General features: G+C 50.3%; 1 protein-coding gene across 1 annotated transcript; it reads right to left on the reverse strand.

The window, feature by feature from the left end:
- Nucleotides 1–2,709: 2,709 nt before the first annotated feature.
- On the reverse strand, nucleotides 2,710–24,991 carry ISM2 (isthmin 2). Its single transcript, XM_058829790.1, has 6 exons — nucleotides 24,822–24,991; nucleotides 10,671–10,931; nucleotides 9,804–10,182; nucleotides 8,857–8,997; nucleotides 8,268–8,345; nucleotides 2,710–7,816 (listed from the first exon to the last, which is right to left on the reverse strand). The coding sequence occupies exons 1-6, from the start codon at nucleotides 24,960–24,962 to the stop codon at nucleotides 7,299–7,301; spliced, it is 1,518 nt and encodes a 505-aa protein (XP_058685773.1). The 5' UTR covers nucleotides 24,963–24,991; the 3' UTR covers nucleotides 2,710–7,298.
- Between the last annotated feature and the right edge of the window lie 76 nt (nucleotides 24,992–25,067).

Here is a 25,067-nt window from a genome sequence, read left to right on the forward strand (position 1 = left end):
CCATTTTCAGTCCCTCACTGCTTTGTGCATGTCTTGTGCTGCAGGGGATTCTCTTACATGTACATACTTCTATTGCTAAATAAACCTAACTTAAAAAAACTGTGGAATTTGTGTCCTCAAATTGGCTTGAGTTCAAAGGGTTGGGCAATAGGCTGAGGGAGGGATCTGTGTGGAAAAACACTGATCAATGAGGATTGCTGATGCCAATGTGATTTACTCCTCACTTCTGGGGGAGTAGAGAGCATGAGCTTGATGCAGTTTTTAGTCTGAGCAGCTGCTCATTTTCCCTCTGCTTTTGATCTGCCGCTAGTAAATGTTTCAAACCCTTCCCATTTTTGAAGGGATCTGTGATCCTGTTCAAGCTGTTCCTCTCCTTTACATATCCCATTCAACACAATCATTTCTTACACTTCCACTAGTCTGCTCTACAAGAACGACAATCATGCAATCCACTGCTAGGGAAACTCCCACCTACAGAACAGTTCTAGAGGGTTATGGGGCCCAGGGCCAGCTACTGCCAAGAGCTTCAGGCCAAAGCAAACTTCTTTTTTTCCAGAAAGAAATCCCACCTCCATTTAGAGTGTTACGGAGTGCAGTACTTTTTGCTCATCATACTTCAGCTATTGCTTTAACTGGTGAGGAAGAAAAGAACCTGCTTGCTCTCACTTGCTAGTATGTTAGCTCCTGGAGCTGTCTTCTAAAGCAATAAACTTGTTTATAGGAGGGGTGAAAATCTGATCAGAAGTGTCAACCTGCTTAACCTCAAGGGTGACAGAAGTGCTTGGTTTTCTTTCTGAGGCATGAGCTGCTCTTGCATACTTTGTTTTTCTCCTAGTGTGTCCTGCAGAGCTCCTCTAGTAACCTAGAAGAGAGTAATGTTACTGGGTGAAATTTACTGGTTTGGGGACTTTTCTTGCTTTTTTTTTTTAATTTTTAAAAATCTGAATCATATGTCGTAACTGTGCCTTTAATAAAGGAGACAGGAAAAAACTTAAGAACCTGTTTAAAAAAACCCCTGAATGTAGTTGTTGGAGTATCCTTTTAAACTATAAAGAGGATTCTGCCTGTTCTCACTACTCCAAAGTGCTGAAGTAAAATGAAATCATCATAAAGTATGTACAGACAGACATCAAGAAAGCAGCATGCAACTAAATTCTGTAGTGTGTACTCATCCCTGAGCTGGCCTGTGAGAGCAAAGGAGGCTGTACAAAGAGGCAGCTCAAGATATGGTAGAGTTTCCCTGTGCCATGCAGGGTTGTCTTCCCTAAAGCACTGTCTGGCTGGGAAAATGGATGCAGGTATTTTGCCAGGATTTTTGTGCACAGATGAGCTAGTGTATGCACCCAGTAGTGGGTGGGTAACATGGAGCCATACTGATCTCACTGGACAGCCTGTATGCTTGGACTTCTCTTTGGGAAATCCTGAACAGAACATGGGAAACATTAAACAACAGGGCTAGCGAGTTCATAGCCAAAAATTTGGTAAAAGAAAAGCAGAATTATTTAAAAACTGAAGAAAATGAGCTTGTTCTAAGTCAACTTGAGACAAACGTGACAGCTGAGTTGTGATGTCTTTGCTGTGCTTCGGCCGCAGTAGCACTGCTCGCCTGCTGCAGGCTCTGCTGGCACAGCTGGGCCAGGGCAGCAGAAGGCAGGCCCTGCTAATCACCTGCTGCTGGAAGGTTAGGAAGTGGGACAGGAAGGCAACTGAAGTGGAATTTTAATTGCCTTCCTTTCATCACAAGCAGGGTTTACTTCAGGCATCCTGCTGCTACTCTAATAGGGCACGCTTTGGCCTCCGCCAGCAGCCCACATGCATGGGGCTCATGGACTCAGGGCTTTGCTTGGAGGCCATTTGAGGGCTCTTCCAGCAAAACTGACTACCCCGAGTTATGCTGGTGCTTCCCCAGCTGGCTCCCTGCCCTGCAGGCTGGAAATCACCATCCCCACAGCAGCAGAACAGGCTGTGTAATGTAGCCATGCCTTGGCTGCTGTTCACACGTGAATCTCTTGGACTAAGCCGGCAGTGAAGGAAAGCTTGTGCTAAAAGGCCAGGCTGTGCACTCAGGCAGAACGTGCCAGGCTGTGCCAGCTCTAATGGGGCACAGCAATGGTAATTAAGGCCTTACACCACTTCAGACATTTACTTGGTGAAGATCTGAGCCTTAAGTCATACTAGAAAAAGTTGCTGCACTACATCTGCTTACTGCCAGCAGACACGCACTCCTTCAGCTACAGCTGACCTCCGGGGCAGCTACACGATGTTAATGAGAAACCCCAGACCTCTGCTTTACTTGGAAGTGTTGGGAGACAGTCACAGTTTAGTAGTCCTTCAGCTATTTGGAGAAGGGAGAAATGTACAAGATTAGGGAGAAAAGCAAGGTTCAGTGTACTCTGGCCCAACAGCTCTTTACGAATCTGACATAGGATAAAAGGGAAAGTCTTATAAATTAAAGAAAACAAAGGTAAAAAAAAACAAAACAGAAGTGAATTTTTCACAGTTATGAAAGTCAGAGGTGGAGCCTCACTGACTATGCCATTATGAGGCACATGGAGATGAGTAAGGAGCAACCATCAAACAATAAACCAGAAAGGGTTTTTGAACTTTTTTAAGACTATAGGCAATGCTCTATATAATAGTTTTATTAGTAAATAAGGGAAGGCCTAATAAAGCTGTAATGAATCCAGTACATTTCAGTACAGAAGATAATACATGTGGGTAACTAAAAGCAAAAAAAGAAAATTACATTACCACTGGTCCTATAAAAGACAAGTTTAGAAGACAAGTTTAGGATCAAAAATTTTTTTGACCAAGTGGAAAAGTGAGGTCAGCAAGACTACAGCTGAAAACCTGCAGCATGTTGGGGTTTGTTTTTTTTTTCTAGTCTTCTCCAGAGGTGTGCCAACAGCACAGAAGACTAATGTGACCACACAGTGGGGTGTGTCCCTTGACAGGCCAGAACAGGGGTGTCTGAAAGGTTTGTTTCTTCTCTAGAACTACAGTTTTAGATCCACAGACCACAATCACACCTTGCTCTTTCCTAGGTTTTTGTGTGCTTTCTAAGAAACAGATTCTTGGAGCTGGGGCCCTGAAAAAAATCAGGCAGGTAATGGGAACTCTGTTGCTGCAAACATGTTCCTACAAAATCTCATGTTCATCCCTGAGAGATGGACTTTACTCACCCCACCTGTGCCCCAGCAAAATCTGGGCACGGCTCCTTCTATGTGCAAACAAACACCACTGCACACTGGATGCCTGGGGACTGGTCCAGCTCAGCTCCAGTCCAGGCTGGCAGACTAAGATAACTCAACAGCAACTGGTCAAGAAGTTTTGTGTTCAAAGCAGCAGGCAGAAGTGCAGCTTAAGACTCACTCTCTGATTTCAGGTGACATCTCCAGGTCTTCAGCACCTGCAGAAATAGGGGAAGAATTCTTCCTGCTTCATCCTCTGGCTGCGGGATTTCTATATCCCAGGAGTTTCACAGCAGGGTTCATCATCCAACACAGCAAGTACCTTGTTGCAGAGGATAAAAGCACATTAGGCATGTTATATACATAGCACTAACTGCTGACTGCCCCTCCAGGGAAAGCGTGATTTTCTCTGAGCAGAGTGGAGCTCAGCCTGCTCCCCCTGGCTTGGGCTCCATGCAACACTGTTTTTGGTGTTGCAGAAGGCCAGTAGGAAGCCCCTAGCATCCTTCACTGAGAGGAGTCACCTGCTCCCCCCAGGCAGGGGCCAGCAGTGGTGCCAGGCAGCTGTGAAGCAGAATCCCATGCTAGAGTAGCAGATAACCCTTGACAGACGTGCAGCCAGCACAAAGCAAAAGGAGCAAGAGAGGAGGGGAAACAGCTGGAAACAGCAAGAGCTTGGAAGTGTTTATGATTTACATGCTTAATTAACAGCAACAAAAAGTTGTGATCACTGGAAAGCTTTGCAAATATCCCTGCTATAATTAGCTGTTGGCTCTGGAGGTGGTTTGCCAAACCAGTTTTTCAGCTGGGATGATGCTGGGTTTTTTTTTCCCCCTTCTTCCATGCTTAATACTCCTGCTTAAAGTGGTGTGCTGGACCATCAGCCAGCACCCAGCTCTGGTCAGGCTGACCATGCAGTAAAACCCAAGGTCAGGGCTGGGGCACCAGCAATGCATTTGCTTATCAGCACTGCCCCTGAGGGTCTTCTTGTAGGAGGCTTCCTTCCCTGTAAGCAGAACTTCACATATCCCATGGGCTCCAGATAGTCTTTCTTACCTGTGACTTTTGCAGCCAGACAACTTCAAATGCAAATGTTAAGGGAAGGAAGCAAAGCCATCAGGGCCCCAACTGGGGCTGGGAACCCAAGACATAGTATCATCCCTCTCACCCAACATAAATAGCAACACATGCTTCAGTCACAACTGAATGACATCAGCATGACATAGACATATATAAAGTGCTTTATTGCAGCATCAGATTAAAGAATTCTTCTCTGTGAAGTTCTGTAGGAATAAAAGACATTTTATATATATATTATATATATATAAAAAACCAATAAACTTAAGGAGTGGAAGCTTAGAGATTCATCACTTAAATAGCAGTGGGCTTGACAGAATCTTTGATGTGATATAAAAATAAACACTTGCTTAATGTCTGCTTTTCTCATGGTGTTCTGCAAAGCCTCACGGTGTGTAAGGTGCTTGTATGAGGAACAACAGTGCTTGTTTCTCATGCTCCAGTTTGTGCCTGTATTGTCCAAACCACATAGGCAGCAAAGCAGAACAGCTACTTGGCTCTCAACTAGCTTTTGTGGGGGCATCAGGGAACAGGGAAGTACCAATGCAAGAAATTTTTTTACTTGCCCTTGGACAGAAATTCCAGTTATTACAGAAATTACAAGTTTTTTTCTGGGAGTTAGACAGGTTGACATAGCCAGTGAACAGAAGAGGAGGGTAAAAATCCTGGGTAACACTCGTACTGTAAGAACACTTCCTAAGAGAGCAGCCAGCCTAACCAACAAATTGGCTGAGCTTTTGCAAGTCTTCTTCAAGAAAGACTGTAGAAGTCCTGCTGCCATGCATGGGTCCAAGACTGAACACAAGGAGGTTGCTTTAAAGAAGTCTGCATTGATGGTAAATAAACTCCACTGAGAGTCTGATGATGTTAATGATGGTGTATGGTATGGCAGTAGCCATATGCTCTACTGAATGATTGCCGTTAACAAACTTATCCTTCCATGGCTTCAGACGCTCAATTTGTTTGTTTCCATGTCTCTTGCTGAGACTCCCTGGCTCCCAGAACCAAGCCACCAGATCACTGTCACCCCCTCTTGTCCACCTCTGTGTGACCTACCTCTTTGCCAGAATCTAGTGAGTGAATGACCATCTGGGCTACAGAACAAGTAGTGATCATGAAAATGTTCCAAGGTCTAGGTCTCTATCCATGCTTATTTGGTTCTCTTCCTTCTCACCATTTACAGAACACTGTATGTCTGTTGGGAAATGGATGATGTCTGCCTGTATTTTGACAGAACCCATATCCAGAGCCTAAGGATACAGCGGCATCATAATACTTGAGTAAGAATAATTCAGTGATAACTTCATTATTACTTTTGTTTTACCAGCTATGAAGTCTTAGGCATGGATGACCAAGGATGCAATATTCTATCAGTAACCAAGGCAAATGGATCAACATACACTTAACAGATACAAAAACACCCCTAGAGAGACTCCCCAAGAGCTTTCAGATTGAGGATATTGACTGAGGCTGTAGAAAGCTCCTGTAAGGACAGACAGGACAGAATGGTCAACTAACAACCTCTGCAACCAGTTATTTGGTTCAACAGTGCCCTGCAGAAGTACACAGAATAGCTAGCAGCCTTGCATGAAACCTCTAGTGTAGAAATTACTCCATTCTTCTTCATGTGTGCTTGACTTTTATTTCTCCTGATGCATAAAATTCATTAAATAAAAGCTATAAATTTTCTGCCAGTTCAGCAACTGAATGTCCAGGGACAAAGGTGCTCAGCCTAGTTTCTCTGCAGAAAAGCTTCCAAAATATGCTGGGAGACACTGCCATGGACCTGTGAAAAGCTGAATAAAACCCAGGCAGGATCAAAGTGCCAACAGAAAGCATCACAATCCCTGATCTGTGGACACCAGGCACTGACATTCTTAGCACATGTGTGTCTCCCTCCTCTGGAGCCACAGTTGTGAGCCTGGCCTGGAATCAAGGCTGAGGGGTCCATGGCTCACTTTATCTGGGCTGCCTCCACATAGGGACCTGGGCAGACACAGAATGGAGCAGCTGGGAACATGGGCAGACTCAGCATGGAGCAGGGCCTAGCTTCGCTCAGTGCTTTTTGCTCCTCACCAGCAACGGCATGAGCAGCGGCCAAGGTGCCTCCTGCCCCTGGCAGGGCTGTGAGTGGGAAACACAGGACTTTTTTTTGGGCTGTGTCACAAGTGCTCCTGAGACCCTCTGGGGACTGCCAAGAGGCTAAGGTCTGGTAGAAGGCTAGTGCTGTGACTTGCACAGATGCTACCACCCTGTTCCCTCAAGCACCAAGGTAGAGGGGCTGAAATGCACACAAGTGGTGTGTCCCCATGCTGACCTCCTCTGAGGTCCACCTACGTGTAGCTTTGGCACCCAGAACCCTCATGGCTAGACAATCTTGCCAAGGAAGCCCAGGCAGCCAGTCCCCTCCTGCCCCACAGGCCCCCCCAGACCCACAGACCCTGATAAGCCTTTCCCTGCTCCTTCCCAACCGTGCATGCACAAAGCCAAGGATGGGGAAGGCCCTGCTCTGTATGCATGGCTGGAACAGCCCTGCACTCTCTAGGAAGACCTACCCCCGGTTTCAGACATAAACCAGCGTGTGCCAGGGCAGGGGTACAGACAAGAGCAGGCAGCCATGCCTGTGGCAGCTCTTCAGATGTGGTGTGAAGCCAGCAGGAGCTGAGCCCACTTCACCTTGTGCTCAGCTCTCAGGCTGCACTGAAAGGTCATAGAGAACAAAAGCAGACAGGAGCAGTCCCTTGTTCCCTTTATACCTCCCAGACCCTGCTGCTCTCCACATGCCAGGCCAGGAGCCCTGGACTGCAGGACTGCCCTGGGTGGCACAGCAGGGACTGCACCACAATAACCTCCAGCACCCTCAGAAATCGGAGTGGGGCTGAGACACCCCTCTGAGGGGATGAGACAGATGGCACATCCTCCCCATTTTGCCTGACACCACTGAGGAGCCCATGAGCAGGGTCAGGGCTGGCCAGGCTGCACAGGGGTGCGAGCCAGTGGTGGTGGTGGCATCTTTGAGAGCGGCTGTGGCTAGTACTCCTTGGCCTCCTGCAGCTGGGACAGGTACTCCTCCTCAGCGGGGTTGTCAGCACACCGCTGCCCATTGTTGGGGGGCCGGACGGCGTGATACCGGCTCCAGTCACCCTTGCAAAGGATCCAGGGCAGCATGTCCACCTTGTAGTGCAGCTCCGGAGAGAACTCCGTGCTGATGAGGTTGGGGACACCGGCCCCCTTGCCACGGGTGATGAGGCGGGTGTGCTCATCGTAGCAGCAGTGCTGGGCAGCCAGGGTGGTGCTGTCCAGGGAGAGCATGGAGCGCAGGCAGAAGCGTGCTGTCGGCTTGTAGATGTCCAGGCGCTCCTTGGGGCCGCTGGCATCCCGCCATCGGAAGCTCTTGCCCCGCTGCTCGTCCCGCAGGTTGACGGCACTGTAGACGGCCTCCAGCGGGTAGGAGCAGGGGCAGCTGGGCAGGTCCGTCAGTACCTTGCTCAGATACTTGGTGAGGAAGTCGCTCTTGCAGTTCAGCCACTTCTCACAGCTGTCCACCTCTGCGGGGAGGGTACCAAAAGGGTGAGGGCATGCACACTCTGCAACCCACTTTTTACCCAGCTGCCATTTGCCTGAAGCCTTGCCAACACCACCAGCAGAAACTGCAACCACCCGGAAGGAGCATCCAGGCTCTTGGGATGAGCTGGAGCCCAGGCTCCGTCCCCAAGGCAGTGACAGAGGGAAGGGGTTTTGTGCTGAGGCCAGGCTGGCAACATTCCCTCACAGGAGAGGGCAAGTGGCAGGCTGGCCTCAGCCACTGAACCCTAAAGCAGGACTGTGTTGTACCAGGGCTGTGGGAACAAGTGGGTTTCCCAGCATGACCACTGAAGCCTGCACATGGCAGTGCTTTGGATGACAGGTCTGGACCCCATGGCAGAGCCCTCCCCACCAGCCAGCTATGACTCTCCCAAGGTCTGTGACTGAAGCCCCCAGTGCAAAGCAGAGGCTGACCTGAGTTGAACAGTTCTGTAGTGTTGTCACTTTTGAAAGGTGTCTCCTCTGTGGGGAAGACCATTTCTCCTTCTGCTCCTTGAGACAGAAAAAAAACAAAACAAAGAGCCTGGTTGAACACCGGGAGGAATGGTGGTTTTATTCCCTCTGTATGTGCACCAGACACTGTCCATCTCCCAGCCCCTCTCCTGCCACTTCTTTGGTAACACGGCCCTGTGCTTGGAAGGAAGAGCCAGCAGCCAGACTGGCCCAACAGAAGCTGTTAGTTATGGAAATCACAGTGGATAGAGCTGGCTCTCAATATGCCTCAGGAGAGGATTTCAAGCTCCCAATCTGAGAGAGGTGCAAGAGGTCACACACCAAATGTGTGTGATGCCAGCTCTACCACACCTGGGCCCCACAACTGCCTGGGGAGGCAAGAAGCCCTGTCACAGCTTCTTTGTGGAAACAAAGCCCCATGGTCATTAGCCCTGATCACATTAAACATAACTAATTCTTGAAGCACAAGCAAGGCCCATCCTGCAGCAGTGGGGACCAGCTCATATCCAAGTCAGACAGTACCCAAGGACTGATATGACCAGGGGCTCACCAGGGCAGTGTGTCAGATCACAGGTCCTCGACTCTGTTGCTGTGCAGGCATAGCCACAGGACCGGGTCCTCTTCTGGTTACCACTGCCACAGGTGATGCTGCAAGGGGACCATGGGCTCCATTCCTCCTCATCTTCATAGTCTGTGTACAGCAGGGAAGAGGCAGAGAGTGATGGATCCCAGCAAAGCTTTTAGCAGGAGGGGACACAACAGTCACCTGGCATCTCCCTCAGCTCTGCCCCCATCCCTGAACAGGGACAGTGCTGCCAGAGGCACGTGGAGGTGCCCAGCCACACAATGCCAAGGGCCAGCCAACACCATCCTTACTGCCAACCCCAGGGAAGCAGCCCTGAGCAAGGGCTCTCATTCTCAGAGCTTTGCTCCCATTCATACCAACACAAACAGGTATCGCTGCCCACCCCCACACGGCCTAGCACACTGACCATAATGCTGAACATCACGTACTAGCAAAGGTTAGCTGGTTTTGGGGTCAGGGTCAGGAAGCTGCAAGAGGGAGCTGCTGGGGTGCCCTGGCCCAGCTGCCCACTAGAATCTGCCATCTAGCTCCCTGCAGCTCTTCTCTTGGGGGACACCCAGGTCTGTGGAAAAGGTTTCTGGCACTGATGTCACTACAAGGACCTGAGTCAACGGCAACAGCACTTGTCATTAAACATTTACACTGTACGTCTCATCTGAGCATGCCTGCACTAGAGCCCATGCTCCACTGCCATTACATGCAAGGACAATTCCCACCAGGACACTGGCATGTCTGACTGCTGGCAGCCCCAGCTGAGTGTGCTGGCCTTGCTCCTTGGCATGCTTGCTTATTTTGTAAGTAGGGGCAGAGCAGCAGTGCGCTGTGACTCCTGGTGCAGAGCTGTGGGCCAGGCAGGACAGGGGAGGGCGTTGCTGGTCTGCAGGGCAGCTGCATGTGCCAAGAGAACTCACCGTAATTATATTTTTCCTTAAAGATCCAGTTCTTCTGCCCAGGCCATCGCTGGTCCCAGTTACTGCCTACTCCACTAAGCATGGACTCCTCCTCCTCATATTCTTCTGTGTAATCTTCCTCTTCATCATCATCCTCTTCTTCTTCCTCCCTGTCCCCTAGATCCAGGTTGTCATCCGCTTCCTCTTCTTCCTCCTCCTCTTCATCTTCCTCCTCCTCCTCCTCCCCCTCAGCAGGGTCAGTGTATTCCCAGAAGAGGGGCCAGAACAGGTCCTTGTGAGACAACCACTCAGAGGATGTCAGAGACCAGTCATTGCTTGTCTCCTTCAGCAAGTCCATCTCCATCTCAGCCTGAGGATCATCCACCACTTCAATGGTCACCTGGTGGGCAGATATGAGGCAAGGCAGTGAGCTGGGCCACAGCCCCTGGACAGACCTACCAGACCATGTGCTGGTTCCCAGCCCAAGAGGCCAGAGACACTCTGGGCTGCAGGACCACATGAAGAGCGTAAATGGTCTCTCCTCATCCAGAGGGACTGAGCAGGGACAGAGTGGGAAGAACAGGGGAGCTGGTGGTCACCCACAGGGGAAAACGCCACCCTCAGAAATTGAGGTCACCCACGTTAGGAGGGTTTACTCCTGCTCTGTGAAAAGGGGCTGGGGGGGGCAGAGGAAATTCCTCAGTCAAGGAGCTTCTCCATGCCAGCTATGTGCAGCTGGTAGTCACCAAGAAAACAGATGACAGTGGCCACACAGACCCTGCTCATGAGATCTTTTCTCTTAAGGAACCAAATGAGGCTGGAGAGCATCCCTTTCACCACAGTGCTCACCCACATCCTCCCCGTGGCCTTCCCAGACCCACTCCCCACCTGGATGTTGGGGTTCTGTGCACTCAGGTCCACATTGGCCAGCCCTGGCAAGTTCTGCAGGTCCAGCATGAAGGGCAGGCTCTCCTCCTGGCCAGCACCACTAGGCTGGGGCAGTGCTGGGCTCCTGGCAGCCTGCTGAGCCACCCCTCTGCGCCTGTGCCGCCGCGGGCCAGCCTGCCCGCTCCGCCTCAGCCCCCGCGCCTTGCCCGATGGTGGCAGCTCCTCGTCCCCTGCTGAATGGGGGCTGGATGATGCTGAGACCTGGAGAGGGAAGAGTCAGAGAGAACATCTCTTGAGGGTGGCAGTGCAGGGCAGGGAGCAAACCGCTGCCCAGTAAAGATGGGTCTGGTCTCCTGCCCCAGGCAGTTCCTCCACCCCATCTTACTGCAACATCAGGATAGCAATTAACATGTTAATCTATCAAGTTAATAAAAGTGCCCTGTGCTGTGCCAGTGCTCAGTTCTGCTGCATCTGAACCTACAGGTCTGTTCAGACTGGTACTTCCCAACCCCATGACCACCCTCTCTGCACCCCTCTGCTGTCCCATTGCCCATCTCGCCTGGCTTTCCACTTCTAACTCTCCCTTTTTAGCTATTTCTCAGTCCCTGGAAATGGGTTAATACCAAGGGATGCTTCTGGTCACAGAGTTACCACAGGTCATGTTTAATAATTTTGTATATTTATGTAAGAAGTTTACAACCAGGACTTTATGACAAAGGGGAAAACCTCACCCAAATAAATTGTTCTGTGGTATTGATATTAGGGCAGATGACTTCAAGCAACACAGGTTTAATAGAAATTTCTGATGGTGCCCAAAGGCTACCACAAAGACGGAAAGAAGCTGCTGGCAGATATAACCAAGTTACCTTTAGCTCTTTGGGAAAGGGAAGATGCCCAGCCAAACAAGTCAACAAAACTCACTTGCGAGTGCTGCCAATGGCTCTGAGTGCTGCTGTCAATGGCTCCAGGGGCACGTGGCTCACCCTCCAGCCCCAGGAGGAGGAGCAGGGGTAGCAGACAGGGAGCCTCTCCCGAGAGGCAGCACCAGTCATCTGGGGGGCCAGGGAGGTGGCCAGCAAATGCTGCCAAATGTCTGTGCTCACAGCGAGTTCCCACGTTCCTCGTCCCGCACTCGGTGCACGCTGGCACGACAGAGCGTGACTCCAGGGGCCAGCAGGCTCCAGTGTGCCCAAGAAACCCGAGATGGGAACAACTGGCAAAGCCCCCCTCGAGGCACGGGTGTCCTTGGGAAGGTCTGCAGGGCCCCACAGCTCAAGGCTGAGAGCAGAGGTGCCCGAACTCCCAGCACCTCCGCCAGTGTCTGCCTATTTCTGGCTGCCCAGCTGAAACCCCCTTTTGTTCCCAAGCTCTCACCCTTCTCGTCAGCCCAGTCGAGAGCCGTGGGATTAACCAAGAGCATGGAGTGCCCCCTCCCCACGGCGCCGGGAGGGGAGGGACGCAGAGAGGCATTTCTACCTGCAATTAGAGCCAGATGGTTTGGGGAAGGACTCCCCTCCCTTTCATCCTGATCACTGGAGCACTTCAAAGGCAGCTGGAGCCTAGCCAGACTCTCATGAGCGCACACAGCCCGTCCCCAGTCCTGTCCCTGTACATCAAAGCCCACGATCCCTCCATCCCCGGGGGAGGGAAAAGAGCAGCAGGGACGCTGCTGGTCCCTTGGCTGCAGCCCAGAGCAGGCTGAACGCAGGGAAGGGCCGGTGACAGACTTCACCAGATGGGCCCGGAGGAGAGAGGGCTGCAGAGAGAACAGAACCTGGGCTGCCCAGAGAGAGCGTTTGGGGCATGCCCCTCTCCCTGGCCTGGAGGACTCCTGTGGCACTGCTGGTAGCAGACCTGAGCAGAAAGACACCCCTGCATACACCTTCCCCTCCCAGCTCCCTCTGTCCTCATCCAAACCACAACAGTTTTGGGAAGAATGTATGGGAATGATGCATGGCTCTGTCTCAGCCTATTTCCCAGTGCCTTCGCCCTTTGCTAGGTCTCCTGTCATGTCCCAGGAGTCCTTGACAAGGAACAAGGAGCCCAGGTGGAACAAAAACAGCAAGGGAGGCTGAGCAGAGAGACCTAGCCATGTCCCAGTGCTGGCTGCATGACACTGCCTGCTGGTGCTGGGTTTGCTGCCAGCTGCACATGCCCAACACAACCCCTGCACAAGAGACGGACATCAGCCCTGCAAGGCTGGTCTTCCTGCCTAATTTGCAAAGAGCTTATTGGGCTGGGTAAACTCCTTTCACACACAACCCAAATTTAATACACATGGAAAGTGAGGTCTCTACAAGATCTGAGCTCACCTAAGGACACTAAGCAAGAAAGCCAGGAACAGACTCAAAGTCACCAAATTTACACTCAGTGCCTAATTTAGATTTTATGCCCAAACAAGTTCAAGAAATTCAGGGTACTATTCCCACAGGAAAACGTAAAACTGCTCCCAGGGAATTGGCTGCAAGAGTGTTGCAGGGCAAACAACTCCCTCAGCTCCCAGATACTCTGGAGGCATAAGCACGACAGGGTGGCCACCCTGGATGGCCAAGAGCCCTTCAGCAATGGTCACTACAATGTACCACCCAACGCTTCCCTCCTGTTGCCATCTGCATCGCTCTGAAGCTTTGCTGGGTTAAAATCTATCCCTGCATCAGATGACCCTGCATCAGGCTCAGTGTCCTGCCCCAGACAATCAATCCATGGATTTAACAAGCTATTAGAAGGCCCAGTGCTCCCTCCAGGTCAGAGCATCCATGGCATCAGATGTGTCTTCTCCAAGTCACCAAGGGTCCCCTGACAGCCACATAAGCAGCTGTCCTTGAGGTTTGCACTCCTGCACCCTCTCCTCCTCTGCTTCTCCAAGGAGCACAGCAGGATAAAGCCATCAAGCCTGGAGCTAAGCCATTGCAGTGGGCTAAGGGAAGAGAAGACTTTGCTTGTCCAGAGGGAGCACTCCATTCCCCTGCTCTCTCTAGAGCACAGGAGAAAGTCTGCAAACCATGGGAGAGCTGGTCATCAGCAGCTCCCTTCTCCTTCCCCCACCATGGAAGCAGACTGGTGCTGGGAAGCCATCAATGTCTTGTGGCCGAGTTCCAGCCTTCTCCTGCGACCAGCCAGCACCAAGCAAAGGAAAAAGCTGAACAAGGAATTGCCACAGCTGCTCCTGTTTACACTCGGCACATCCTACCTGGCTGGGGATAAGGGTAACCAGGGCAGGAACCCGAGAGAAGCTCTGGGGCAGCACTCAGGAAAGAGCATGAACTTTCCATTTGTGAAGATCATGTTTTGACTATAAGGCTATAAGCAGGATCGCACCTGCCTACCTACCAGCCCAGGAGCCCTTCCCAGATAGTACAGGCTGTCCCGCCTGTAGGACTGGCCACTAAAACATCTTGAGGCACTAGCTTAGAAGAGGTGTTTGGAAGGGGAAGTAACTCATTAGCAATTCACCCCAGTGTCATGCCTACTTTGTACATAACATGGGCAACAAGGCGTCTGGAAAAGGTGTGGGAAAAGGCACACATAATTTCTCTGGAGACTAAAGGCTGACATTTTTCTATTTCTAGTCCATACACCTCTATTAGAATTGCTCGAAAATCTGGAGATGATGAAGAGAGCAACCACAAAAACATTTCAAGGGATGGAAAGACTTTTCCAGTGAAAGACTTGTACAATTCGTTTGTCATGCTGAAAAAAGAAAGCAATGACTCAGTTTTCCAATTCTTTAAGGCAGTAATCCATCAGGCACCAGAGACTCTATAATCCAGAACAGAAACACGTAATAGGAAGCAATGTGCCCAAGTGAAAGGCAAACAAATTTAACTGAGGAATAAGGTTTTTAATGCCATAGGTAATTAAGCACAGGAACAATTAACAAGGAAAGTGACAATTTCTCTTGTGGACACTGTCAAACCCACATCACTGGGCTCAACACGTGAGTACTGCAACTGCCCTAGGGAAGAAATTCAAGACTCTAGTAATTTCTTCTGCTATTAAAACTTGTGATTTTGCTAGAAATGTCTGTAAGGCTTTGAGCTGAATCTGGGTTAAGGAAGCAAAAGACCGATGTTCATGTGCTGCAGCTCTTATCGTTAGACACATGACATCTCAAATCCTACAGCAGTTTAAAACCTGAAAACATCATCAGACTAGTTCCTGTGCTGTACTGCACTTTGGCAACCAGGGTCACTACCACACTGCCCCTTACACAGCCACAGGTACTTGTCCCTCCAGCACGTTCCTCAGCATCTCTGTAGGCGTTGCAAGCTGCAGAGCACCAGCAGTGCTCTTTGTAACTACATACACTGCTGAGCAGAGCTGCCCCTCATCATGGGGTTAAACCAACCCAAGTACATTGGAGAGAACTCCCCTGGCAGTGAAGCACTGCTAGAGCTTGTGCATCAGCAGCCAGTGGAGCAAGCAAGTCACCAGCACAGGACAAGCTCAGAGGATGCAGCTTCTACCCACACCTATCCCAAGCCAATTATCGAGCACATAAACTCATTCAGCTTGAGCCAAAGAAACCTGTGCACACGGCAGTCAGATCAGAGGCAACATTCAGGCTGTGCTTTGGGCTTGTTAACACTGCAGTGAAGAAAATGACGTATTTGCTAAAGGCTGGTATCACACTGAGCTATAATTATAAGGAATGGGGGCTTTTGTTGCTTAATCATTACTGCTTGTGTTAGGTTTCCTTTGAACAGTTTTACCATGCTGTATTGAAACAAGAAACCACCAGAAGAACTATTGATCTTTTCCTGAATAGACCTTCCTTCTCTTTCCCCCAAGCTCTCTCCAACATTATTTTAAAATTTGTCTGTTGCAAACTTGCACACTTAAGAATTAGTCAAGTACAATTTTTAATATTTTTTTTTTTTAACTATAAAACTTTTCTTTTTAGATTTTCCTAAATGAGCTGCAAGGATCTGGAGAAAGTATTAAAAAAAAATTATCTTTGGACTGAAATTGGACAGGAACAACTCCAGAGCAGGATTTTACTATAAAGCTATGGAAGTAGAGAAAACTGGTTGGTTGCCTTAGAAGGAAACCCAGCATGTCTGGGTTAGCTCTGGGGCTGCAGTTTGCAGAAAGGCTCATGACAATTTTTGCTGGTGGGATGGGGAGAAAGGGAGGTTTTTCTAGTGTCAACAGGTAACACTGTTGTCTCTTTAAAATAAAGTAAGGTTGAACAGCAGGGTAATCACCAGGAACAAATGCAATATGCCATGATGCCTCCCTCCCATAGTACATACTTTCTCCTCTATGAGGCACTGCTCAAATAAAGGGCTTTTTTAGCCCAGCCAGCTGAAACCACCGCAGCCTCCTGAGGGCTGTAGTTTGATCCTCCTGGCTCATAACCCATCCACCAGCACATAACCTGTCTACTGGCAGTTTTTCAGCCAGATGGAAAATCCATGGGACACACATTAGGCAAGTGACCTCTGCCACCCATCAGCTCATCACCCACTTAAGGGATTTCCCAGAGCCGTGACAGAGCACAGCATCTTCCAGAGGTGTCAAGAGCTCGGTGGGTACCTAGGAGATAACAGGGAAGGTAAACATGCTGCTCAGTTCCTGTTACTGTCTGTGAGACCTTCGGAGCCTCAATCCCAGCCATAAGATCCAACACATTTAGACTTATGGGCAGGTGGCTTAGCAGGAGCTATCATTCAGGATTTTGACATGTGAGCTCTGGAAGATCTGACAGGGGTAATTTAAAGAGGTTAACACCTCCAGTTGCCTCCCTCTTCTTGTGCCCTGGCTTACACTCCTGCCTGCAAAGGGGCTGTGGCACAGGTGAAGAGCAGAACAGAGACTTCCCAAATGCTGTACTATCTGGTCCACCTCAGGATCAACTTACACAGGTGCTGTGAGGGCAGTTATTGGCTTGCTTGTTTGTTTTTGTTGGTTTGTTCTTTTCTTTTAATAAAGACTCCCTTTAGGTTTTAGGAGAGTTCTACAAAGTCCTCATGGAACAGATGAGGCACTTGCTTATCATGCATACGTGGGCAGATCCTGTTTATGACAGACCAGCAGGAGCCAGCAGCAAACTGTGGGCTCTGCAGATAATTATTACACCCTCATGATTATAATTTTCATGCAGTTATCAAAATACTTTAGATCATATGGTATCACTTTCTTTTCTAACTAGTTCATTCCAACTGTCTTGGGTAGGGAGCTGCAGGAGGCAGCATCAAAGGCTCCCTCGTGTTTCACATTTATTTTCATGTCTCACAGTTGCAACAACTGTAATCTCAAAACTCTTTCCAAGGTCGGTGACTCAGTTGCCCCTGAGGCAGAGCCAGCCCTGGAGCAGAAGACACCACAGCACGGAGAAGCAGCAGCACACAGCACCATGAGGAGCAAGGACACAGCATAGTGGACTCTGTGTAAGACCAAAAATGAGGAGGTTGTCCAGACTACTGAAACTGCTCCTCAGCATGCATCCCACCGGCACAGCCCAGCTCCTCTCAGCACAGTCAGCTCTCCTGTGGGTGTGCTCCTCGCTCCCCTGATCCCTTGTGACACAAGGAGGAAGAGCAGCAGCCTCGTGGCCTTTCCCCTCACCATGCCAAGCTGTTGCCCTCCTCATGCAGATCAGGGTTGTTCGACTGACAGGTGCTTCTCTACCATAGACATCTTCTCCCTCTTTAACACTGACACAAATTTGTCTGCAAAAGTCCCATTTTTCAGATGAAGAAAACAACACGTTCCTCAGGCAGCCTGGCAAGGCCAGGCATACATGCAGGTCTCCCACATCGCACTTGGAGAAGATTCACCACAGCTCAGCTTCTTCTCCCCACCTGCCCTGAAGGGGGAACTGGTCTGCTTCCTACTCAGATGAACCACGCAGGCCTTGAAGTGGAGAAGCTGGAGCATATCCTTGGCACTGTGGATACATCCCAGCACAGCAGATGGGGCTGTCCTCGCAGCAGAGACTCTGCCCAAGAGCACAGTCCCAAGGGCCAATTCTTGATGGCTAGTGCTTGCTGCAAGGACAGCAGCTGGTGGCAAGGCACCCATTACTGACTGAGACTTCTGCTCATAGTGGGAGCAAGGCCCCCACAGAGGCTGCAAGGAGAGGTCCCCAGGAGAGATGAACAGACACAAATCCACATCTTCTGGTGGTTTCTGACAAATGCTCCTGCTAGAGCACATGGTTTCTGTTAACATAGTTGAGCAGTAACACACATAAGCTCCCAGTACATCAGAGGGAGTCACTGCTAACTTGTTCCAGCTCTAAACCTCATGTGCTTCAGTAACCATTAACTTGTTCCAGCTAATGATCTGCATTTGCTAGTCTGCACACCCTAGCTCCCACTGCTCCAGCTGCTGCTTCCTTGCCTGCCATAGCCCAGACAAAACTGCAAAACGAAGAAAACCCCAAATATGGCAAAGCAGGTGTAGAAACTGACAGGACCAGATCAACACCAGCCTCCCCTGCTGGCTAGAAGAGGTAGGGGAGGGAATCACAGGTAGGATGGATTGCAGGGGGCACCTGCTTCCCTTGTCTCACGAAAGGTGCAAGCATTGGGGTAATGAATGCAGCCAACCAAACAAATGCAAATCCATCAGGGATCCCTTCAAAATGCACACCTGAGCCAGACTTGGAGTATCTCCACGCCCTGCACAGGAAGGGATCCAGGCAGGGATGCTGCATCTCATCCTCCTGAACGGGCAAAGCTGGGATGACTCTCAGCCAGCAGTCCCTGCCCCAGGTGCTTGGGTACAGCTCCCCAGCCTGGGGTCAAGCTCAACTCCCCTCCCCAGCCAGCTTTGATTTTAAGGAGCCAGCAGCCTTAGCATGTAATAAAACCACAGGGTCTCCAGAGGGGAAGGTGTTGGGAACTGCATACATGAAGACATCTGTACAACACCTTGTCTTGATGGAACTGCTCATGGTACGGCACAGTGCAGCTGGAACTCCCTGTGATTTTGGCTGCTTTGGGAATGGCTGCAGGTGAAGGGGAGGGCAGGGAGGACAGCAGGAGGGAGTGCCAAAGTGTTGAGGAAGAGAGGACGTCCCAGGAAAGCCAAGAGAAGTCAATTTTCCACATGGGGCACATCCCACAGCACTTCCAGGCCTCCCAGCAAACACTGCCTCCTCAGCCAGCAGGTACCTGGGGGCTCAGCTGCTGGGAAAGAGCCGGGGCTGCCTTGCTCAGCCTTGGCTGGGGCTGCCAGGGCTGGGATGGAAGGTGGCTCACCTGAAGGGCACTGTACACATGTGCCAGCCTCCTGCTGAGCCCTGAGTGGTAGTGGCTCTCTTGGTTTGGGACGTGTTCCCACACCTGCCTTGCAGCCTAAGTCCTGAGTGGTAGATAAGAGCCTGAAAGACCAGGCCAACCACCAGCCCCTAATCCAAGATAAACCCACGTCTCACCACCTCCTCCCTGCATGCATAGATGTTTCCTGGCTGCCTGAAGCCAGGTCTCTAACTTGTGCCTGTCTTGTGGTGCCAGGGGACAGTAGAAGGCAGCAATTTATTGCATTTTGTTCCCTTTGAAGTTGTATCATTGCCCTGGAGACTAAACCAGCCTGAACCCCAAGATGCATTGGTGCCCTTCATGTCAAGGGCCACCCAGGACTCAGAAGCAGGTAGGTCACCATATTTTTGGTGTCTCCATCTCGTAATTACTGAGGTGAGAGTACATCTCAAACAACTTCTCAGACAAGCCCCTGGAGTCCCTTCGTGGAAGGAACATGGAGAAACTGAACTGCTTGGAAGCAACACAGGCAGGCTGACTTTTATAGCTGGCCACATAAAATCATCAGGCTGCTCAATGAAGGTTCTTTGCAAAAACATTCCACCAAAACGAACAAACAAACAAACAAGCAAAACAGTCCTTACACTGCACTTTTGCAAGCTTCTGTCTGAAACAAATCTGATTTAACACTGAAATATGCTGCAATCTCTTCCTTGCTCCAGTATATTATATAAAACCTGAGCCTCTGGCTGATAACATTTGCTTTGAAGGAGCTGGACAGCACAGGTACACCTTGCTGGCCTGTCTGCCGCTCAGACTGTCCTCAGGTTTCCCTAAGGGAAGTATCAGGCTTCTTGTTTTGAGCGTTATTTTGAGAGGAAGAATACTTACTGCTACTGTGGACCAGTTTGCACTCCCTACCCCTAAGACACTGACAAGGGGAAAGCAGGAATTGCTCTCCATCTCGCTCCCTCTTCCACCCCACTGGGAAGGAACATGGCTGGAGGCAGGATGAGTCCCCCAGCTTGACTGTCTTAGGGGAAAGGGTCTGCACGAGCTGGACAATTTTGGGAACCCAGAGAGTGCAAGGCAGTAGCCTGTGGGGCGATTTATGCCTAATCTCTTCCCCTTACATGTGCCTTTTACAGGAACCCCTTTGATTGTAACAATGGGAACGCAGCAGACCTATTTGTGCAGTGAAAATGGAAGAAGCCCCCTTGTTGGGCAGCTTCCCTACACCCGGCTCGCCTTTGTTTCTGCTGCCGTCTCAGCCCCAGGGCGGGAGGGTTTTCAACTGTGTTGACTAAGATAATTTGGCACTTCTCAAAAGAGAATTTGCTACAAAGGGCGAAGTACCTCCCTGCGCACAAAGAGCCCCTTTCAGAGCGGAAGGATGCTTCAGTGAACGTTTTGTACCCACAAATCCGACCTCCGCCAAGGACAAAGCCAGGGACAAGAACGCTTAATTGCTGAAGAAACGAAAAGGTAAAAAGCACATCCTCGGGCAAAATGACTCTGCTACTGACACAGCCCGCAGTGGCTGCGGGGATCCGGCTGTGCAGACAGCCAGCACCGAGCCAGCTGCCCCCCGCTCCGCCGCAGCTGGGCTCTCCCGAGAGGCCACAAGGTGTTCCCCACGGGGGACACAAGCTGGACATCCACAGCAGGGCGAGACGGCTCTGGGGAAACTGAGATGCTCCTCTTGGCCAGAGCCCTGGAGGAGTGAAGACGGAGCAAGAGCTGGCGGGGAGGCATAGGTCTGTTCCAGCAGAGCTCTGTGCCTGTGCCACCCATCACCCCAGTGGTCTCCCCAAACCAACGCGTCTTGCCTACATTAGGGCTCCCAAATGACAGGGCTACCCCGACTTAGAGGCTCCTGACAAACTCCACTCAAGCCCAGCTGATATTTCTTCCCCTTTAACACTTTTTAAATCTAGTACAGCCGCACCACGTCACCTTGGAGCTCCTTCACTCGAATGTCTGCTGGTATCTCTGGCCATGCTATACATTTAATTCTTAAATTATTTTTAATCAGGTGTAGACCTTCAGTTTTACAAGTAGTTTCCCATTGTTTTTCTCACTGCATAGCTTAACCAATAAATAAGGAGTAGTGTTGTTACTTCTTTCCTTATTTCTCAGGGGCCAGGAGCCAGTCATATCAGGTGCTGCACAAACCCACTGATTTGCAGCCAACTCAGCCTTTATGTTATGCTTGATATTTTTTTTATTGCCTTTCATTATCTCTTATCGCAGATGCCAGATATGCTTTGCTCACAGCCTCAGACCAGGGGAAATCCAACAGAAAGTTCCAGCCTGGATCTGCCCCCTGTCCCAGCCCTGCAGAGACGCTCTGGGCGCATTGGGGAGTTTGCTAACATTGCTCTTGGGCTCCTCTCTCAAGAATGGTTCCCTCCTGGAAAAGAGCACCCACCAAGCCCATCAGAGCTGCACTGGGTGGCCTGGACCCTCCATAAAATACTGTTTGCTCTGCCTCACCCCAGCAACACTGGGATGCTCCAACACCCCCGTCTCCATCCCCACCGGCACAGTTATTCCTATGCACAACTATTGAAACTCTTGTGTCAGTTCACACAGATTTAATCACTCCTAATGTTAACTTAATCACTCCTGACTTCATAGTGTGTTAGTGCTGTGGCTGTTTTCTATTTACCAGAAGAGCACCGTAACTTATTGGCATCAGCTGGAAAGAATCCTAACTTCTATTAACAATGTTCAGGGCCAATATTTTGAAATCCAGTGAGTTTATCAAAACATATTTTTTCATTTATACCTCTTGACTTCATAAATGAATAAACAAACCATTAAGTGATGTGATGAGTTCTACCTTGTCTCCACAAGGGACACAAGCTTTTCCAAATATTAAGTTATCCAGATCTGAAGAGCCACTTAACCATCAGTGCTCCATCCTGCCACATTTCTGCCCACATCAAAGTACGATGCATCCAACCTGCAAAAGCACTCCTTAAACCCCTGCTGTACAGCTGTGTGCTGTTTCTGAACTCACCCGGCTTCCCAAACATCACCAACAAACCTCCAAATGAGCAGGTGTCTTCTCTTATTAGATTCAATTCAAAGTTCCGAAAGAAAACTGCCTTTCAACGTTTTCATCCTGCCTTTTCAACCTCTAGTCAAACAGACTGAAGAAATAGCAAAATATTCTCACTACATCTGTTGTTTATGATGAGCACAGTATATGTGTCAAAAAAAAGCAAAGCTTTGCTTACCAGTGTCATTGCTGAGATAATGTAAATGCAAGTATTTGCTCCTTTGGTAATGACTGGAAATACTGCATCCTGATTGAGGTACAGGACTTCAGACACACCAATAAGGCTAACACCCAAAAAACAAAGCATCTGTTCTCTCCATCCTTCCTACAATAATAAGACTTTCTGTCTCTAAAAATTTACTGAAAAACTTACTTGTTCTAATTTTTCGAAACTATTTTAGTATAGAAGTCTAACTCTAAGACTCAGCACATATTACAAAAATTCCCATTCAATTCTAAACCAAGGAAAAATGTTTGCTTTAAACAAAGTTATTAAATTAAAATAAGTCCAAGTTATGTAATTGTTTAATGGTTTTGATTGTCTATCTGCTCTGCTTTGTCATTTCTATTTTTCTCCTCACAGCCCCCTTCATTCTACCCACATCTGTAGGGCATTACCCATAGTGTAACCAATACTCCAGCTGTGGCTGCCCTGCTGCCATAGAGACAGGACGTATCAGTGCTGCAACAGGAACCATCTGTGTGTATGACCCAAAATCACTCTGGATTTTTTTAACCACCATGCTGCTGTGCTTGTGCTCTCTGCTTTAGTTCAAACAGCTGGGCATGACTACTCTAAATTGTCCCCTGCATGCACCAGAAACAGAGGATCTCATCCCAAAACACAGCTAGGAGACACATGCCAATACCTACTGCTTCCTCCCTGCCATGAGAACTGTGCCCCTAGAACTCTGAGGGATGCAGGGTGCAACAGACTGCCAGAGGAATCCATTCTTCAACCTCCTCCTTGCTCCTAACCTCCACTCTCAAACCTTTGCCTATACCCCTCCTGCATGTTTGTATTTCTGCAAGAAGCAAAGGTCCCGGGGACAGAGGCCGCGCTGTGTAAGTGCTGTGTGTGATCTTTGGCTGGCCGCACAACGCTCCCCATTCACAGCCATTCACAAACCGCGACTGACAGCAGCTCACATGCCCTCCCATGTATTTTAGATGTCAGATAAAAAGGAGCCTGAGACTGTGCTGCAGGGTCCCGTGGTGGGGGCATGCACAACTTCCTAAACGACAGCTTGCCCCTATCCTTGGTCCCTGCAACAGGACTGCAATACCTTCTTGGATTTCAAGTGTAAATCCCTACTCCTGAAGCTGGAGCCTGAGGTCACTCTGCCTGACATTTGTCTGGCAACTGAAGCAGCATCTACGTCTGTGAAGACGTCTGAAGTTTTGCTAGCAAAGTACAGCATCAACATGGCATTACCAGCACTACAGCACATCATCCCCCGCAGTTCTCTTTGCATCTGCTCTGTCCATGCTCCACTCAAAACCATCACCAGACTTGACTAGTGGTACATGGCTGGATGCAGCCGTGCATCTCTTGTCCCTTAGCCAAGCATTCCATGTGGCAGATTCCCTCCTCACACTTGTGCCCTGGCCTTCATGCTGGAATGGAGTTTAGTGCATCCGACAGGAGCTGCCAGCACGACTCCTCCACAGATCAGACCTTGGTTTGGCATGAACTTAAAATTCGGTACATTCCCATCACTTTGAACCTCCTCTCCCAATCTGACTGACACTGGAGATTAAATCTGCTGCTTTCCACCCTGCTGCGTATCGCCAGCAAGGACAGAGCTGCTCTTACCCTGTCCTGCTCCAACTCCTCCAATCATCACTTTTCTCAATCATTCCTTTCACCTACTTGCAGCAGCAGCATTCTTTGAAAGAGCACTTTCTAAAGACAGCTCTGCTGCCTGAATGACTTTTCCTCCAAAAAATAATTTCCAGATGGAAAACAGCTAGGTTCAACCATCCAATAGTCTTCCTTACTACCCGCTCTCCCGGTAGTTTCTTTCCCGTTCCATTCCTGTCATCCCCATCAGGCTCCACCAGTTGGCTTCCAGTCTCACCAGTGCCTCATTGCCTGCAGAAGTTTCCCCTTCCACAGTCGGCGCCCGGCAGGCAGCGCGGGCCGGGATCCGGCACTCAGAGGAGCGAGAGGCGCAGCCCGGGACATCCATCCCCTCCTCGCGGCCGGGGGCTCCTAGGGCCGCCTGCCCCGGGGGCACTGCGGGGCGCAGGCTGCCGGCATGAGAAGGGAGCATGGCCGCTCCGGAACCTGCCCCGGGGGCGTTTCGGCGGGGAGGGGAGGAGGGATGATGACTGAAATCTATCGTGTCTTAGGTTTCTGCTAGAGGAGATTTGGTGTTCCTGGCAGGGCACCAATTGCTAATTCCACTGCACCCGGACCCCTCCATCCCACCTGGGATGCTGGCTGCCGGAGGCAACAGATCTTCCCGGGCACCGGGTCAAGGCGCTCGGCCCCGAACTCAAAGCGTAAAGCATTCCCTTCATCCTCTGTGCGGTGCGAAGACCTGAGGCTTCCCGAGAATCCCGCAGGCCAGGAAAGGGCTCTGCCCCTCAGCGAGTGAGGAAACATTCGATAAGAGGGGGGCCCCTGCTTCTCCCCGCTGCTGTTTCTCTCCCCGGAGCTCTGGGCGGCCGGGCCGCAGGACACGTGTTGGATGCTGCTCCCGTCCGAGACGCACAGCTACCTCCGAGGGAGCCCCAGCGACCGCCCAGGTGGCCGGCTTTCCCGGCTCTCCCTCGGCTTTCCTGGGCACGGGAGGGGGTGCAGAGGCTGAGGAAGAGCTCTCCCTAGTACCCTCCCGGCTCTCCGTATTTCCCCAAAGATCGCCCTACCTCCGCCAGCTTGGAGCTCCTCTCCTTCGGGGTATTGCTGCGCGGTTTCCCCCTCACGGGCAGCCCTCTCACCGCAGCCAGGAAAGTTGTCAGGAAGACGAATCCGAGGATGAGCACGACTTTCCCTCTAATCAGAGGCATCTCTCCCTTCCTCTCTCTCCACCTCGCACGTCCAGGGCAGGAGTTCTGGCAGCACGCCCGCCCTTAATGCTCCAAATCCTGCCCTCTGAGAGGAGCGGTAAAAAC

This window comes from Poecile atricapillus, chromosome 1 (assembly GCF_030490865.1).
Source record: "Poecile atricapillus isolate bPoeAtr1 chromosome 1, bPoeAtr1.hap1, whole genome shotgun sequence".
Classification (NCBI taxonomy): Eukaryota; Metazoa; Chordata; class Aves; order Passeriformes; family Paridae; genus Poecile; species Poecile atricapillus.

Bases quoted from the DNA above. Each gene is read 5' to 3' on its own strand.
- ISM2 (XM_058829790.1), bottom strand. From the start codon at position 24,962: ATGCCTCTGATTAGAGGGAAAGTCGTGCTCATCCTCGGATTCGTCTTC. The intron at 8,998-9,803 runs GTGAGTTCTCTT...TGCTGTACACAG, and splicing joins TAAGGAAAAATATAATTACG to ACTATGAAGATGAGGAGGAA. The intron at 7,817-8,267 runs GTCAGCCTCTGC...CCCTCCCCGCAG, and splicing joins TACAGAACTGTTCAACTCAG to AGGTGGACAGCTGTGAGAAG.